Consider the following 19,335-nt stretch of genomic DNA (forward strand, 5'->3'; position numbering starts at 1 on the left):
CTTCAATTCAAAAGATTTCTTGACGGTTTATTCAGCACACGTGACAGCACGTGTGTTACTTGTGGTGAATAAACCAGCAAGTCATCTATTAATTTGAAGTCTGTGGGCTGTTACCAGTTTGTTAATCTTTGGTTTGCCCTTTTCATATGGACACTGTATGGTGCTATTCCTATGTATCAATTTTGAATTGGACACCATGGCAATACTTTATGTGGTGAATGTGGTTATTTCTGCGACATGTGCAAGGATTTCTGCAAATTATATTAAGATGAATAGAACAGTCTCAAAATAGAGGAGACAGAGGCCCAATAAGAGAGATAAAAATGATGCGTTCATAGTGCTGGGTGGGTCATATTACCACATACAGTGAAGGAAATAAGTATTTGATCCCTTGCTGATTTTGTAAGTTTGCCCACTGTCAAAGTCATGAACAGTCTAGAATTTTTAGGCTAGGTTAATTTTACCAGTGAGAGATAGATTATATTAAAAAAAAAGATAGAAAATCACATAGTCAAAATTATATATATTTATTTGCATTGTGCACAGAGAAATAAGTATTTGATCCCCTACCAACCATTAAGACTTCAGCCTCCTCCAGACCAGTTACACGCTCCAAATCAACTTGGTGCCTGCATTAAAGACAGATGTCTTACATGGTCACCTGTATCAATTAATCAGTCTGACTCAAACCTCTACAACATGGGCAAGACCAAAGAGCTTTCTAAGGATGTCAGGGACAAGATCATAGACCTGCACAAGGCTGGAATGGGCTACAAAACCATAAGTAAGACGCTGGGTGAGAAGGAGACAACTGTTGGTGCAATAGTAAGAAAATGGAAGACATACAAAATGACTGTCAATCGACATCGATCTGGGGCTCCATGCAAAATCTCACCTCGTGGGGTATCCTTGATCCTGAGGAAGGTGAGAGCTCAGCTGAAAACGACACGGGGGAACTTGTTAATGATCTCAAGGCAGCTGGGACCACAGTCACCAAGAAAACCATTGGTAACACATTACGCCGTAATGGATTAAAATCCTGCAGTGCCCGCAAGGTCCCCCTGCTCAAGAAGGCACATGTACAGGCCCGTCTGAAGTTTGCAAATGAACATCTGGATGATTCTGAGAGTGATTGGGAGAAGGTGCTGTGGTCAGATGAGACTAAAATTGAGCTCTTTGGCATTAACTCAACTCGCCGTGTTTGGAGGAAGAGAAATGCTGCCTATGACCCAAAGAACACCGTCCCCACTGTCAAGCATGGAGGTGGAAACATTATGTTTTGGGGGTGTTTCTCTGCTAAGGGCACAGGACTACTTCACCGCATCAATGGGAGAATGGATGGAGCCATGTACTGTCAAATGCTGAGTGACAACCTCCTTCCCTCCACCAGGAGATTAAAAATGGCTCGTGGCTGGGTCTTCCAGCACGACAATGACCCGAAACATACAGCCAAGGCAACAAAGGAGTGGCTCAAAAAGAAGCACATTAAGGTCATGGAGTGGCCTAGCCAGTCTCCAGGCCTTAATCACATCGAAAACTTATGGCGGGAGCTGAAGATCCGAGTTGCCAAGCGACAGCCTCGAAAGAGGAGTGGGCCAAAATTCCATCTAACATGTGTGCAAACCTCATCATCAACTACAAAAAACGTCTGACTGCTGTGCTTGCCAACAAGGGTTTTGCCACCAAGTATTAAGTCTTGTTTGCCAAAGGGATCAAATACTTATTTCTCTGTGCACAATGCAAATAAATATATATAATTTTGACTATGTGATTTCTGTTTTTTTTTTAAATATAATCTATCTCTCACTGGTAAAATTAACCTAGCCTAAAAATTCTAGACTGTTCATGTCTTTGACAGTGGGCAAACTTACAAAATCAGCAAGGGATCAAATACTTATTTCCTTCACTGTATATCATAAAGGAAACTTGTGGAGTTGAGGAGGCACAAACCGGCACTCTTTTCCAACCATATGGGTATGTTCACACGCTTAACAAAAAACGTCAGAAAATACAGAGCTGTTTTCAGAGAAAATACAGGCGTTTTTGAAGCTGAAAATGAAGCTTCTTTTAATTTGCAGCTTCTTTTGAGGCTTCTTTTCAGGCTTCTTTTGAGGTGTTTTTTGGGGCATTTTTCATAGTGTTCAATGGAAAATCAGCTCCAAAAAACGCCTCAAGAAGTGACATGCACTTCTTTTTAAGGGGGTGTCTTTTTACGCTCCGTTTTTTAAAACAGCGCCGTAAAAAGACGCCCCGTAAGAACTAAATTCTGTTTTTCCCATTGATTTCAATGGGAAGATGCTTGTAGGCGTTCAGCTTCCTTTTTTCAGGCGTTTTTTGAGGCCTAAACGCCCCGAAATATGCCTGAAAACACTGAGTGTGAACATACCCTTAGGGTGTATTCAGACATAGCAGTCATGTCATGGCAAAAAAGTCATTAACCCCTTCTTGACATCCGCCGTATATATACGGCGCTGTCAGGAAGGGGTTCCCACAAACCGCAGTACAGTTATGTCGCGGTGATATGTGGGCTCAGAAGTACAGCCCACACCATCACCGCTGGGTGTCAGCTGTATGTTACAGCTGGCACCCTGCTGTAATGGCCAAGACCGGAGCTAGACTCCGATCCGGCCGATTAACCCCTTAGAAGATGCGCTCAGTTCAGTAGAGAGTGCAGCATCTGAGGGGATTTAGCCAAACGGGACCCCAGCGAAGTGATCACTGGGGTGCAGATCGTTGTTATGGCACTACACTACATACGTACTGCAGTGTATTAGAATAGCGATCAAAAGTGCAAGACTTCAAGTCCCCTAGTGGGACAAAAAAAAAAGTTAAAAAAAGTTAATAAAAAAAATAAAAAATAAAGGTTTCAAAAAAAATAAATAAATGTGCCCCTTTTCCCATAATAAGTCTTTTATTATTGGAAAAATGAAAAAAAAAAAATATATACATAATAGGTATCGCCGCGTCCGTAACTACCCAAACTATAAAACTATTATGTAATATATCCCACACCGTAAACGCCGTAAAAAAATATGAAAAGCAAGGCCAGAATCTCTGTTTTTAGGTAAAAAGTGGTCAGAAAGTCACATTTACCCCAAAATAGTACCAATAAAAACGTCAGCCTGTCCCGCAAAAAAAAATCCCTGAAACAGCTTTGTCCACGCAAAATTGGAAAAAGTTATGGGTCTTACACAGAAAACAAGTGATTTTTTTTTAAAAAGTGATTTTATTGTGCAAAAGCTGCAATACATGAAAAAAAATATATAAATTTGGTATCGCCATAATCGTGTAGACCCGCAGAATAAATGTAACATGTAATTGATGGCGCACGGGGAATGGCGAAAAAAAATAGCATTAAAAACTATTTCAGAATTGCTTGTTTTTGGTAATTTCCTCTTCCAAAAAATGAAATAAAAAGTTAGCAACAGCAGTATGTGTCCCAAAATGGTACCAATAAAATCTACAGCTTGTCTTGCAAAAAAAAAAAAGTCCTTAAACTGCTCCATTTCCGAAAAATAAAAAAGTTATGGCACTAGTAATGCGATGATGAAAAAACATCCCCATGTGCAGTCCGGAGAGGAACATTCCTTCAGTTTCAGGGCCCTAGTATTTAGGAACTAGGAAGGGAAGGGACATAGCTCATCTGCTGGAAGCGAGGGCGTCCTTATTATACCAGGGCAACACTTTCCCTGAACAATTTCCCAAACTACAGAGGAGGAAATGTCCCCAAAAGTGCAGTGTTACAAAAGGGGGATAAGAAAGGACACCGTTTATCAATGCGACACTGGCCTGTGCTTAACGGATTTCTTCACATTGTAACACACATCTATAGATAGTTTTATTATTTACCCCATTATTATACCCTCTTATTATACCTTGTTGTACTCTGCATGGATTACATATGCCCCCACATTATAAACTGAAATACCAGTAGAACTCAAACAGAACAACTACCAAGCAAAAGTAACGCTCCAAATGGCGCTCCTTCCCTTCTAAGCCCTACAGTGTGCCCAAACAGCAGTTTACGTACACATGTAAGGCATTGCCACACCCGGGAGAACCTGCTTAACAATTTATGATTCTTCAATGGCACAATCTGGGCACAACATATTGGGCGGTGGAATGGCCTATCAGTGGAGTGCAATTTTCACTTTGCATCATACACTGCGTATTAATTTCTGAAAAACACCTGTGGGGTCTAAATGCTCACTACACCCCTTGACAAAAGGCTTTAGGGGTATAGTTTCCAAAATGGGGTCACTTTTTTTGTGGTACATCAGGGGTTTCGCAAATGCGACATGGTGTCCGCAAACCATTCCGGCAGGATTCCGGCTTTCCGACGGAATCAATAGCGCAGTCGACTCCGCTATTGATCCCGTCGGAAAGCCGGAAACCTGCCGGAATGGTGACGAACGGAAACCATTAGCGATGTTTCCGTCACCATTGATATCAATGGTGACTGAAACGGAAGCTGTGGTTTCAGTTTCACTTTTCGTTGCGGGGTTCACCCGACGGAAACCTCAGATGGAACCCCGAAACGGAAAGCGAACGGTGATGTGAACAGGCCCTTAGGGTGCGTTCACATATCAGTTGTATCAGCATCAGTATTTTTGTCTCTCAAGTGATTACAACTGATGCAAAAACTGATGCAAAAATGTATCAGTTGCCATTAGGTTTTTTCACGATTTTTACGACAAAACCATCAGTTATCGTTAGTTGTCATCAGTTTTTACCATCCGTTTTTAACATCAGTTTTTACCACAATGGTCCACAAAATGGTAGCCTAGGCTCTGAAAATGTGCCCCTGTATATAGTGCCACACACCCCCTGTAGATAATACTGCAGTACCCTCTGTAGATAGTGCCACACACTCACTGTATATAGTGCCACACATCCCCTGTAGCTACTGCCACAGTGCCCCCTGTATATAGTGCCAACAAACCCTGTAGATAATGCTGCAGTTCCCTCTTTAGATAGTGCCACCCCCCCTATATATAGTACCACACCCCCATGTATATAGTGCCACACATGCCCCTGTAGATAGTGCCACAGTGCCCTCTGTATATAATGCCACAGTACCCCCTGTGTATAATGCCACAGAACCCCCTGTAGATAATGTCACACAATCCCTTGTAGATAGAAATACACAGTGCCCCCTGTAGATGGCGCTACACACCGCCCGATGAAGATTGTGCCACATAGTGCCCCATGTAGATTGTGGCACATAGCACCTTCCTGTAGATAGCGCCACCCCCACTGTATATAGTGCTACACCCCTTCCCCTGTAGGTAGCGCCACTGAAGGTAACTCTAGCAGAGGAATCCCCAGCCAGAGCATTCTCCAGCCAGAGCATTGCGGATGCAGTGGCCGGTGGACCCCCTGACACCACTGTCCATATATGGACAGTGATGTCAAGGGCTTCCCAGAGCACGGCACTTAAAGTAGAGCTGTGGCCGGGGAATTATCGGCGAGCGGTGGAGCTCCCTCTGCTCCTCCACTCTGAACTCATTCTGAAGCAGGGACCTGATGGTTCCTTGCTTCAGTATTAAGTTCAACTGTGTCGGCGTCCTGAGGACGCAAACACAGTTGACAGCAGGACATACCCCCGGCCGTATGGAGCAGGAGAACACCGCCTGGAATCCGGGACTGTCCCGCTGAATCCGGGACGTGTGGGAGGGTAGTTGTCAGGGTCTTCACCTGGAGCGGAATCCCCGGCGAGGCTATAACCAGGGGTTTCCACTCCTAGCTCACATCCACCATCCCGCCGTGTGCTGCCGGAAGGTGGATGTGGCAGCACCCGGCGTTCATCCAGCCACAATTAAAATAGATAGGATACAGCACCGGTCCTCCCTGGGAGCCGGAACCAAAAACACTACAGGTAACGTTTTTGGATCCAGCTCCCAGGGAGGTCTGGCACCGTACAGCGCCACAACTGATGTCCCCTGTGCCAGAACAGATCCCATAGAAAGCTATGGGATCCCTTCTAGCATCAGCTTGCCTCCGGCTTTCCTTCAACACGCCGGAGGTAAACGGAAGCGGACGCTGGACATATGTCTACGGCCCCCTACAGGCCCCATTTAAGCTCTTTCAATTAATTAACCATAACAACTTTCCTGGCAGAGAGTTTCATAATCTCACTACTCTTACAGTAAAAAATCTCTTTGTTGTCCACTTCTTATAGCTTCGGTCCTAGTTATAAATACACCATTAGATAATCTCTGTATAGACCTTTGATAAATTTTTACATAGTTATTAGGTGACAGCACAGCCGTCTATTTTTCCCAAACTAAAAATCCTCAATTATTATAATTTGTCTTGGTACTTTAGTCCATCCATTCCATTTATTACTTTGGTTGGCCACCTTTGAAACTCTGCTATGTATTTCTTATGCACTGGTGCCAAAAACTGTACACAATATTCCAGGTGCGGTATGACTAGTTATTTGAAAAGTGGAGGAACAATGTTCTCACCATGACTATGTTTTTATGCCCATTTAGATGATTATTATTTAACTTGGCAGCTGCTGCCTGACACTGGTTACTATAGTTTAATTTACTGTCAACTAATATCCCTAAATCCTTTTCCATGTCAGTTTCACACAGTGTTTTCCTATTAAGGCTGGGTTCACACGACCTATTTTCAGGCGTAAACGAGGCGTATTATGCCTCGTTTTACGCCTGAAAATAGGGCTACAATACATCGGCAAACATCTGCCCATTCATTTGAATGGGTTTGCCGACGTATTGTGCAGACGACCTGTCAAACGACGACGCGTAAATTGACTGCTTCGGCAAAGAAGTGCAGGGCACTTCTTTGCAAAGTAATTTGAGCCGTTCTTCATTGAACTCAATGAAGAGCAGCTCAAGATATACGAGCGTCACAGACGCCTCGTATATTACGAGGAGCTGCATTTACGGCTGAAACGACGCAGCTGTTTTCTTCTGAAAACAGTCTGTCATTTCAGCCGTAAATGACAGCTAGCGTGTGAACATACCCTTAGTGTACTGGTGAAATCCGTACCATATTCTGCAGTACAAAATGCAGGTAATGGTGCGTGTTTTTCTGCAGCAGATTGTCTGCTAGTTCTAACAGAAATGCTGCACAAATTTTCTGCAGCAGTTCCATTACACGTGGACAAGCCCTTACTGTGCAGTACCTCTAGAAGGTCATTAATAAGTATATTTAAAAAACGAGGGCCCAAGTGTTTGAAGTTCCAATATTGTTATATCATTGATATATATATTATTTGCATGCCTATGAAGTATTTTTTTTCCTCTTTTTTTTCTTTACAGGACCTGGACTTGTGTTTATTATATATCCTGAGGCGATTTCTACCCTTCGAGGATCAACAGTTTGGGCTGTAGTATTTTTCATTATGTTAATTACACTCGGCATTGACAGTGCTGTGAGTATATTTCAGATAAAAATCTCTTTATTTGTTCTCAGCTGTTAGGTCTTATTTACACGAGCGTTGAATACGTCCATGTGATGGACGTTAAAACAACGGCCTTCATACGGACGCATGTTTTTCAATGGGGCGGTTCACATGGCCGTTGTTTCGACCGATCGTCTAAAGGGTCTGTTGAAAAATAGATCGTCTTATTATCTTCCGTTTTCACGGATCCCTCAATAGGCACAAGTAGATGGGGATCCATGAAAACGGGTCCCGCATGGGGGCACCTCGGACGTGAAAAATTTCATGTTTTTCACGTCCGAGTTTGCCCACGCTCGTGTTAATCTAACCTTATAGTAATGGTTCCACTAATGATGTCATTGTTCTTCCTGAAGGGGATGTCAATTTTTTATTAGTAATGGTAAAAATACCATAAGGCCTCGTTCAGATGTGGCGGAATTGCTGTTGAATTCCGCCGCGGACAGTCCACAGTGGAATTCTGCAGCAGCCGTTTTTTACATTTGTTTCTATACATTTTTTGGAAACTTAGTTCAGACGTTGCGAAAAATAACTGTGCGGAAATTAGGCTGCGGTGCAGAATTTTCCCTCCACAGCATGCACATTATGTTGCCTAGAAGCAGCGGAATTTCACAATTTTTCAATGCAAAAACTGAAATCTGTGGCAAGTCCGCTGTGATATCTGCAACGTGTGAATTACCTGTCAAATATGCAAAGGTTGGCGCAGATTTGTTGCGTAATTGCCCCAAATCTGCACTAACATTTGCAGCGGAAAATTCTGCCACGTGTGAACGTGGCCTAATAGTTCACTGTGAAAATATCCATTCTTCTTTAGCTGCACGGGTAAAACTGACCATCATAAATAAATCTTATCCTTAATATTTTGGTGAACCAGGTTTGCGATGATGTGCACAGTGCGACTTTATATGACAGCTCCAGCTGCACAGTTTCCAACTTTAGAAAGGCCTATAAAACCTTCCTGCAATATGTCATACATGTACTGTATATTACAGGCTGAACATAGTTCTTGGATTTTTGGATATATGTAGGGCCGTTTTACAGAAAATGGTGCCCAGGCAAAAGGTAAAGTAGGGCCCCCCAATTGCCATTTAAAATAACAGTCTTTGGCTTCGTTTACACGAGCGTGTGCGTTTTGCACACGCAAAAAACACGGCGTTTTGCGTGCGCAAAAGGCACTTAACAGCTCCGTGTGTCATCAGCGTATGATGCGCGGCTGCGAGATTTTCGCGCAGCCGCCATCATTATGACACTCCGTTTGGATGTTTGTAAACAGAAAAGCACGTGGTGCTTTTCTGTTTACATTCAGAGTTTGACAGCTGTTGCGCGAATCACGCTGTTCGCACGGAAGAGCTTCCGTGTGACCTGCGTGATTTTCACGCACCCATTGACTTCAATGCTAGCGTGATGCGCGAACAGCGCACAAATATAGAACATGTCATGCGTTTTTTTCAGCGGACTCACGCTGAGCAAAACTCACGGACTGTCTGCATGCCCTCATAGACTTATATTAGGTCCGTACGACACGCGTGAAAAGCACGCGCGTCGCACGGACGTATATCACGCTCGTGTAAACTAGTCCTTTTTCTGTACTTTTAGTCCTAATGATATCTCTATATTGCCATATAGTGCCATGGTAATCCGGCCATATATAGCCCACATATACATAATGCCACCATATACTGCCCACATAATATTCCGTATACAAAAAATACTTATTTTGAGCTCACATAATACTGCCATGTTGTTCCCACATAATTCTACAATTTAATTCCCAAATAATACCACCAAAGAGCGCTAAATAATAATACAGGGTGTTTTAATTTGCACCTGAGATTTCTGTGCTTGCGGGGCCCACTAGTAAGCGGGAACCCTGGGCAATTACCCAGTTTGCCACCCTGTAAAACCAGCCCTGCATGTATGTGCTAGTGACAGCTGCACTCCTGCTGCAAAGGCCAGTATCAGGAAATTATAACCTTAACTCCACAAACACTGCAATCACTAAAATAATATACAGTCATATAGAAATAATTAAAAAGTTCAAACAGCCAAAAACATAAAAAATTTCCTTAGGCCAGAATGACACACACAGTTTTGATGCAGTTTTTGGTGCACGTTTTGGCTCAGTTGCTTTGGCTAAAGAAAACTGAACAAAAAACTGCTTCAAATCTGATCCTGGCCTTAGTGAAACAAAAATTTATTAAGTTCCCTATTAAAATGGACATACATTGTTTTCAGTGGATGAATGTGGTCCTACTAATTTAAGAGCCACACTAGACATGGTATTAGAGGTGGTCCAGATCTGGGCATCCTTCTCTGTCATGATGTTATAGGGTTGGCTAACGCTTTTGATGGCAATTTGACAGAAGATACTATAAAAGTGATAATTTATACTTTTTGAATTCACTCTTTTTTTGCTGTATAGATGGGCGGGATGGAAGCAGTAATCACTGGCTTAGCAGATGACATAGCTATTTTCAAGAGACACCGGAAATTCTTTACTTTCCTGGTTGCGCTCATTACGTTCCTCTTGGCTTTGCTGTGTATAACTAATGTAAGTAATACAACTCGGAACACATTATATTTGATTTACTAATTCAACATTTTGTTAAATACTAGTAGTATGGGGCTAAAACTAAGGCTTTGAAATTAAATTTAAAGCTATGTACACCTTTGAAAACAATTTTTTTTGTTTTAATAAAAATGTCCATCAGTGCGATTGGTGTAACATTCTAATAACTTTATATTTAATTTTTTTTTACTTTTTAAGATACAGCTGCTTTGTATCCTGGATACAGAGAAGAGCAGCTGTATCGTGCGCTGAGACCTGTATCCATCAGGTCAGCGGGTCTGATGAATTTAGTGACAGCAGGTCCTGTGTGTCTCTAACATGCAGGATTCACCTGTAATCGATAACACCTAAGTTCATAATTTAGATGTGATCGATAACAGGTGGATCCTGCGTGTCAGATACATGCAGGACCCGCTGTCACTGAGCCGGTCAGTCCCGCTGACCTGACTGATACAAGATTTAGTGCAAGATACATCTGCTCTATATACAGGATACAAAGCAGCTGCATCTCAAATAGTAAAAATAATTTTTAATAAAAAGTAATTACAAAGTTGCACCAAACACAGATACAATGTTTTTTATTTTGGTTTCTTCTTAAAAATCGTTTTCAAAGGTGTACATAGCCTTTAAAGGGCATGTCCACAAAAAAAAAATCCTCACCAGTAGATACAAGTCCCTGAGTTATTCTCTTCATATACATTTTACATGTTCCATGACCCGCTATTCAGCGCCTTTCACTGCCGCTTGCGTCATTGAATGACAGGGCAAGGCAGCCTGCCAATCAGTGCCTTTCAACAACGCAACATTGAAAGGCGCTGATTGGCTGGGCAGAATGACTTGCCCTGCTACTCAGTGCCGTGTCGTTCAGCCCCAGCAGACCTGCATTGCAAGAAGACTGCACGTCAACAGGTTTAGGTGAGTATGTAAAGGTTGTTTTTTTTTTTGCTAAAAGTGTGAGGGTTTATATGTGCAACACTACAGGGGGGTAGGGCTGCATGTGGGGGGTAATATGTGCAGCATTATCTACAGGGGGGTAGGTCTGTATGTGGGGGGCTATATGTGCAGCACTATCTACAGTGGTATAGGACTATATGTGGGGGCTATATGTACAGCACTATCTACAGGGGGGTAGGGCTGTATGTGGGTGGCTATATGTGCAGCACTATCTACAGGGGTAGGGCTGTATGTGGGGGGCTATATGTGCAGCACTATCTGCAGGGGGTAGGGCTGTATATAGGGGGTTATATGTACAGCACTATCTACAGGGGTATAGGACTATATGTGGGGGCTATATGTACAGCACTATCTACAGGGGGGTAGGGCTGTATGTGGGTGGCTATATGTGCAGCACTATCTACAGGGGTAGGGCTGTATGTGGGGGGCTATATGTGTAGCACTATCTACAGGGGGTAGGGCTATGTGGGGGGCTATATGTGCAGCAATATCTACAGGGGGGTAAGGCTGTATGTGGGGGCTATATGTGCAGCACTATCTACAGGGGTAGGGGTGTATGTGGTGGGCTATATGTGCAGCACTATCTACATGGGGTAGGGTTGAATGTGGGGGGGTGCTATATGTGCAGCACTATCTACAGGGGGGATTGGGCTGTATGTGGAAGGCCATATGTGCAGCATTATCTACAGTGGGGTAGGGCTGTACGTAGGGGGCTATATGTGCAGCACTATCTACAGGTGGTGGGGCTGTATGTGGGGGCTATATGTGCAGCACTATCTACAGGGGGTAGGGCTGTATGTGGGGGTTATATGTGCAGAACTATCTACAGGGGGTAGGGCTTTATATGGGGGCTATATGAGGAGCACTGTCTACAGGGGGGCTACATGTGCAGCACTATCTACAGGGGTGGGGGCTATATGTGGAGCAATATCTACAGGGGGTGGGGGCTATATGTGGAGCACTATCTACAGGGGGCTATCTACACAGGCTCTATGGGGTAGTATCTACAGAGGGCTCTATGTGGGGCACAATCTACAGGGGGTAGGGCTGTATGCAGGGACTATATGTGCAGCACTATCTACAGGGGGTAGGGCTGTATGTGGGGGCTATATGTGCAGCACTATCTGCAGGGCGTAGGGCTGTATATGGGGGCTATATGAGGAGCACTATCTACAGGGGGCTATATGTGCAGCACTATCTACAGGGGGTGAGGGCTATATGTGGAGCACTATCTACAGGGGTTGGGGGCTATATGTGGAGCACTATCTACAGGTGGCTATCTACACGGGCTCTTTGGGGGCAGTATCTACAGGGGGCTCTATGTGGGGCACAATCTACAGTGGGCTCTATGGGGGCACTATCTACAGAGGGCACTGTGTGTATGTGTATGTATGGGACGCAGTGTATTGTACTATTATAATTAGAGGTGCAATTTATGGTGCTGTTATATTTAGGGGCGTAGTGTGTGGCACCATAAGAATTGTATCTTCGTTTATAGGTGCAGAAATGTTTGAAAAGTGAGAAGCTGAAGACAGCTGAGTGGAAAACTGAAGAAATGGGCTGTGGCTGGGAGAAGTTATCATAGAGGTCTGGACCGGATGGAGAAGAAAAGAGAAAAAGAACAACTAGAATCTGAGATGTCACCGGTGAGTCACTAAATGTAAATGTTTATTCTGCCTCTAATCAGTAATGTAGTCACTCTATGATCTGCAGCAAGGTGATGGGTGGTATGATTTATTTTTATTTTTTTGTGAGGCTGCTAGTGATGTAGAACAGGTTGCAGGGGGAGGGGGCACCATTTCAATGTTTGCCTTAGGCAGCAAAAAAGCTAGAATCGGCCCTGCACAGTTGACAACAGGAAATGCAGCCAGTACAGCTCCTATTGAGGTTGTCACCTATTTTTCCTAGGCTTTTGAATAGCAAATTTAACTTTACAACTCACTCATTATATACATTTACTTTTACTGCACATCATAAATGTGAAAAAAAACATTTTTCATAAAAAAAAAGGTAAGTTGCAGGTCTAAAGAGTACTCCCTTGCTGTAATTCCCATGACAAGTGTGCTGGAAGTTCAAATTACCATCCACTTCAATGCATATATATTAACTAGCTTGAATAACAATAGTTTTCACATAACTGGTTAATGAATTGAGACAACGTCCACTGTGATAAAGCTTCTTTGCTACAGAACATGACAGGAAGTGTTGTCTCTAGAACAAGTGCACTGCAGGCTCCAGAACTGTGACTCCACTCAAATCTTAACACAGAAATGAGAAGTGAAAAATGTTTGACGAATGGCAAGCGAAGCGAATCAACGCCGACGACATCCTTTCATAGGCCGTGTGATCCAGTGACGTCATCATCCCGTTCCTGCGCATGATAGGCTGCAGGCCGAATGTGGCTTGTTGCCCAATAAATGGCAAAGTAGGGAGCTTCTTCCTGCTTTGCCATAGCGTTCGATGTGAGTCGCTACCACTGTAGCAGTCATAGCAACTGCTAGCGGCGCCACCGGGCATGGGGGACTGTGACAGTGGGTGACACGTGCCCTATCATTCCGCGGGCCCTGTAGCAGCTACTATGGCTGCTACAGTGGTAGTTACGCCACTGCAGAGGGAGCGGAGCTTCATTATACACTTGTCAGTGCTGATCACCAGGAGAGAGAGAGAGAGCTGGGCTTCATTGTGTTTGTTGCTGCTTAATGCTTGGCAAGCACACAATGCAGCACTGCTCTCTCTTCTCTATATGGACAGTGATGTCAGGGGCTCCTCCTGGAGCGGAATCCTTGGCCACAGCGTTGCTGATGCTCTGGCTGAGGATTCTGCTCCTAGAGAAAGTGCCAATGGCACTATATACAGTGGGGTAGTGCTATATATAGGGGGGTGCTGCTATCTTCAAGGGGGTGTGGCACTATCTATATGGGCACTGTGACACTATATAGGGGGTATACACAAAAAGTAGAAAAAAGGTCCGCTCACCACATTGCTGTTTGGTTACCACATCCTGTATTTTATCGGTGTAAACGGACAGAAGTCTACGTTGGAGGTAGGTGGATGTCCATAGAAGTGAAATCGGTCCAGCACACGATGTAGTAAAATAACTGTTGCTTTATTGATAACACATTTATAATGGATAAAAATCCTGGGTGAAGAAAGATTACGCGTTTCAAACCTGTTGGTTCTTACTCATAGCTATATAGGGGCACTATCTACAGGGGACACAGTGGCGCTATGTACATGGGCACTGTGTGTGGCACTATCTACATGGGCACAGTGGCACAAGCTACGTGGGCACAGGCACCTTATACGTGGACACTGGCACCTTATATGTGGGCACTGGCACTAGGGGCATCTAAGAGGGCATTATACTGTATAGAAACAACCAAGGCTGCATTATACTGTATGGGGGTAGCTATAGGGCATTATACTGTATGAGGGCAGCTAAGGGCGCATTATTCTGCATGATTGCTGTTAAGGGGGCATTATACGGTATGGGGCAGCTATGGGGACATTATACTGTATGGGGGAAGCTATAGGGGCATTATACTCTATGGGGCAGCTGTGGGGGCATTATACTCTATGGGGCAGCTATGGGGCACTATACTGTATAAGGACAGCTATGGGGGCATTATACTGTATGGGGGCATTATGCTGTATGGGGGCAGCTATGGGGCATTATACTGTATGGGGCAGATATTGGGGTACTATACGGTATGCAGGCATCTGTGTGGGCATTATAGTGTATTGGGGCATTTGTGTTGGCTTTAGACTGTATTGGTGCATCTAAAGGGGTATTATACTGTATGGTGGCAGCTAGAGGGCATTATACTATGAGGGGGCAGCTATTTGGCATTATAGTGTGTGGGAGGCACTATGCAAGCTGCATCTGAAAAACCATTGAAAATGTTTAATAAAAGTCAAATTAAAAATGTTTAAAAACCACCTAAAACATATATTTAAAACGCCTACGAAGGTGTCCATAGCCTTTAAACTAATGTGAGGTAGACTTTACAAAATTACCACAGGTCAATTTTGTGATAACATGTTATATATAAACAGCAAAAATATATGCAAGGCATATTATACAGTAAGTATTCTTTCTTCAAATTTAACAGGGGGGGATCTATGTTGTCACTCTTCTGGATACATTTGCTGCCGGGACATCCATTTTATTTGCTGTTTTAATAGAGGCCATTGGAGTATCATGGTTTTATGGTATGTATAAATGTTGGGAATGTGAATTTTATATTACATCTCACCTTGTAAGTTATTGATGTGCATTATTATTGCATGTTTGTCACACTTGATATTGATCTCTAAAAAAATAATTTTTTATACTATATCCACCACTCCATTACCCATGTGCAAAAGCAACTGCATCTTAAACATAATTGTTCCTTCTTCCTGCAACAGAAATAATGTAAATTAACTTATATTTTTTAATGATTGCAAACCATTTTATGTGACAAATATGCAATAAAAGAGGTCAGCTGGAAGGGTGCAATTACTTTTCCCCAGTGCAGTTTTTACTGGAGTCTTGGCCAGAGCATTTTATGTACTAGCAGAGAAGTATAAGGACTTGTCCACACACAACGGAATTGCTGCAGAAAAGGCTTTCCGCTGCGGCAAAAATGCACCATTTCCTGCGGTTTTTACGGCAGAAAATGGTGCAGAAATGGCTGCGTTTTTCCCAATGTTAGGAAATGGAGACATCGCCTCTGAAAACCACAATTCTGGGCACTTTCCGTAGCAGGAATTGACATGCTGCGGTCTGAAAAATACGCACCACAGGTCAATTTCAGCTTGGAAATCCTACGCTGCATGTGGATGAGATTTTTTAAATCTCATCCACTATGCTGCTACTGTATTCTGCTGCATTTTTGTCCGGCCGGGGGGTGTGGACAAGCCCTAAGGGTGAAGTCACAGGCGACAGATAATGTTGAAGAAATGTTCTACGACCGAAAACTAGTTATATTTATCTGAATGAGGTTGTTTCTGGCAGCAGGTGAATGGATTTCTGCAAGTTCCACTGAATGGAACTGATTTTCAGTCATAGACAATTACTGCAACAAAATCTGCAAAGTGAGACTGAAACAGAGGAATGGCACAATGCAGATTTCTAAGAAAAGATGTTCCAGCACTGTTATTTTATGGAGAATACAAGTATTTACTAAAAAAAAGACATGTTAGGAGAGCTCACAGGTCCTCTTTACTGCACCGAATAGGAGATTTGACGGCAACTCTTTATTACACCACACAGAAGAGCTGACAGATCCTCTATATTACACCACTCAGGAGAGCTGACAGCTCCTCTATACTACACCACACAGGAGAGATTACAGGTCCTCTATACTACACCACACAGGAGAGATTACAGGTCCTCTATACTACATCACACAGGAGAGCTGACATCTCCCCTATACCATACCACACAGGAGAACTGACAGAACCTCTATACCACACCACACAGGAGAGCTGACAGCTCTTCTATACTATACCACACAGGGGAGCTGACAGCTCCTCTATACTACACCACACAGGAGAGATTACAAGTCCTCTATACTACACCACACAGGAGAGCTGACAGCTCCTCTATACTACACCACACAGGAGAGCGGACAGCTCCTCTATATTACACCACACAGGAGAGATTACAGGTCCTCTATACTACACCACACAGGAGAGATTACAGGTCCTCTATACTACACCACACAGGAGAGCTGACAGCTCCTCTATACTACACCACACAGGAGAGCTGACCGCTCCTCTATACTACACCACACAGGAGAGCTGACAGCTCCTCTATACTACACCACACAGGAGAGATTACAGGTCCTCTATACTACACCACACAGGAGAGCTGGGAGAACCTCTATACTACACCACACAGGAGAGCTGACAGCTCCTCTATACTACACCACACAGGAGAGCTGGGAGATCCTCTATACTACACCACACAGGAGAGCTGACAGATTCTCTGTACTACACCACACAGGAGAGCTGACAGCTCCTCTGTACTACACCACACAGGAGAGCGGACAGATCCTCTATACTACACCACACAGGAGAGCTGACAGCTCCTCTATATTACACCACACAGGAGAGCTGACGGATCCTCTATACTACACCACACAGGAGAGCTGACAGCTCCTCTATATTATATCACACAGGAGAGCTTGGAGATCATCTATACTGCACCACACAGGAGAGCTGACAGCTCCTCTATACTACACCACACAGGAGAACTAACAGATGCTCTATACTACACCACACAGGAGAGCTGACAAGTCCTCTATACACCACACAGGAGAACTGACAGCTCTTCTATACTACACCACACAGGAGAACTGACAAACCCTCTATATTATACCACACAGGAGAACTGACAGAACCTCTATACTACACCTCACAGGAGAGCTGACAGATCCTCTATACAGCACAACACAGTAGAGCTGACAGATTGTCTATACTACACCACACAGGAGAGCTGACAGGTTCTCTATACTACACTACACAGGGGAGCTGACAGGTGCTCTTCATTACATCACACAGGAAAGCTGACAGGTCCTCTTTACTACACCACACAGGAGAACTGACAGATCTTCTATACTACACCACACTGGAGAGCTGAGAGGTTCTCTATACTAGACCACACAGGAAAGCTTACTGGTACTCTTTATTACACCAGACAGGAGAGCTGGCAGGTCCTCTTTACTCCACCACAAACAAGAGCTGACAGGTCCTCTTTACTACACCATACAGGAGACCTGACAGATACTCTATAATACACCGCTCAGGAGAGCCGACATGTTCTCTATACTACACCACACAGTTGAGCTGACAGGTCCTCTTTATTAAACCACACAGGAAAACTTACATGTCCTCTATACTACACCACACAGGAGAGCTGACAGGTCCTCTATACTACACCACACAGAAGAGCTGACAGGTCCTCTGTACTACACCACACAGGAGAACTGACAGATCATCTATACTACACCACACAGAAGAGCTGACATGTCCTCTATACACCACACAGAAGAACTGACAGCTCTTCTATACTATACCACACAGGAGAACTGACAGAACCTCTATACCACACCACACAGGAGAGCTGACAGCTCTTCTACACTATACCACACAGGAGAGTTGACAGGTTCTCTATACTACACTACACAGGAGAGCTGACAGATCCTCTATACTACACCACACAGGAGAGCTGACAGATCCTCTATACAACACCACACTGGAGAGCTGGCAGATCCTCTATACAACACCACACTGGAGAGCTGACAGGTTCTCTATACTACACCACACAGGAGAGCTGACAGCTCCTCTATACTACAACACACAAGAGAACTGACAGCTCCTCAATACTACACCACACAGGATAGCTGACAGCTCCTCAATACTACACCACACAAGAGAACTGACAGCTCCTCAATACTACACCACACAGGAGAACTGACAGCTCCTCTATACTACACCAAACAGGAGAGCTGACAGCTCCTCTATACTACACCAAACAGGAGAGCTGACAGGTTCTCTATACTACACCACACAGGATAGCTGACAGCTCCTCTATACTACACCAAACAGGAGAGCTGACAGGTTCTCTATACTACACCACACAGGAGAGCTGACAGATCCTCTATACTACACTACACTACACTACACTACACTACACAGGAGAGCTGACAGATCCTCTATACTACACCACACAGGAGAGCTGACAGATCCTCTATACAACACCACACTGGAGAGCTGACAGATCCTCTATACAACACCACACTGGAGAGCTGACAGGTTCTCTATACTACACCACACAGGAGAGCTGACAGCTCCTCTATACTACAACACACAAGAGAACTGACAGCTCCTCAATACTACACCACACAGGATAGCTGACAGCTCCTCAATACTACACCACACAAGAGAACTGACAGCTCCTCAATACTACACCACACAGGAGAACTGACAGCTCCTCTATACTACACCAAACAGGAGAGCTGACAGGTTCTCTATACTACACCCCACAGGAGAGCTGACAGATCCTCAATATTACACCACACAGGAGAGCTGACAGGTCCTCTTTACTCCTTAAAAAATGTCACTGTAGTTTGAATTTGTATGTCAAGTGTAAAAAATGACAAATAAAAGTAATTTTAATAGTAATGTTTTTTCATAACATATTTTTCTTCTTCCATAATGTGTTCTGTTAGTATGACTTGTCTTGGAATTTGTTTCAGGTGTGGACCGATTTAGTGATGACATTTACAGGATGCTTGGCTTTAAGCCTGGTCTTTACTGGAGACTATGCTGGAAATTTGTCAGCCCTGCTTTCCTTCTGGTTAGTAAAAACAGAACAAGAATCAGAACACAT

General features: G+C 43.8%; 1 protein-coding gene across 1 annotated transcript in view; it reads left to right on the top strand.

The window, feature by feature from the left end:
* The window catches only part of SLC6A2 (solute carrier family 6 member 2), a 167,231-nt gene that overhangs the window by 116,193 nt on the left and 31,703 nt on the right, over positions 1 to 19,335 (top strand). The window contains exons 8-11 of the mRNA XM_075836917.1: positions 7,293 to 7,405; positions 9,855 to 9,983; positions 15,068 to 15,167; positions 19,202 to 19,302. Of these exons, the coding sequence (XP_075693032.1) occupies positions 7,293 to 7,405; positions 9,855 to 9,983; positions 15,068 to 15,167; positions 19,202 to 19,302 (443 nt within the window). The remainder of the gene's footprint in view (positions 1 to 7,292; positions 7,406 to 9,854; positions 9,984 to 15,067; positions 15,168 to 19,201; positions 19,303 to 19,335) is intronic.

The sequence above is a fragment of the Rhinoderma darwinii genome, chromosome 9 (assembly GCF_050947455.1).
Source record: "Rhinoderma darwinii isolate aRhiDar2 chromosome 9, aRhiDar2.hap1, whole genome shotgun sequence".
NCBI classification, from domain to species: domain Eukaryota; kingdom Metazoa; phylum Chordata; class Amphibia; order Anura; family Rhinodermatidae; genus Rhinoderma; species Rhinoderma darwinii.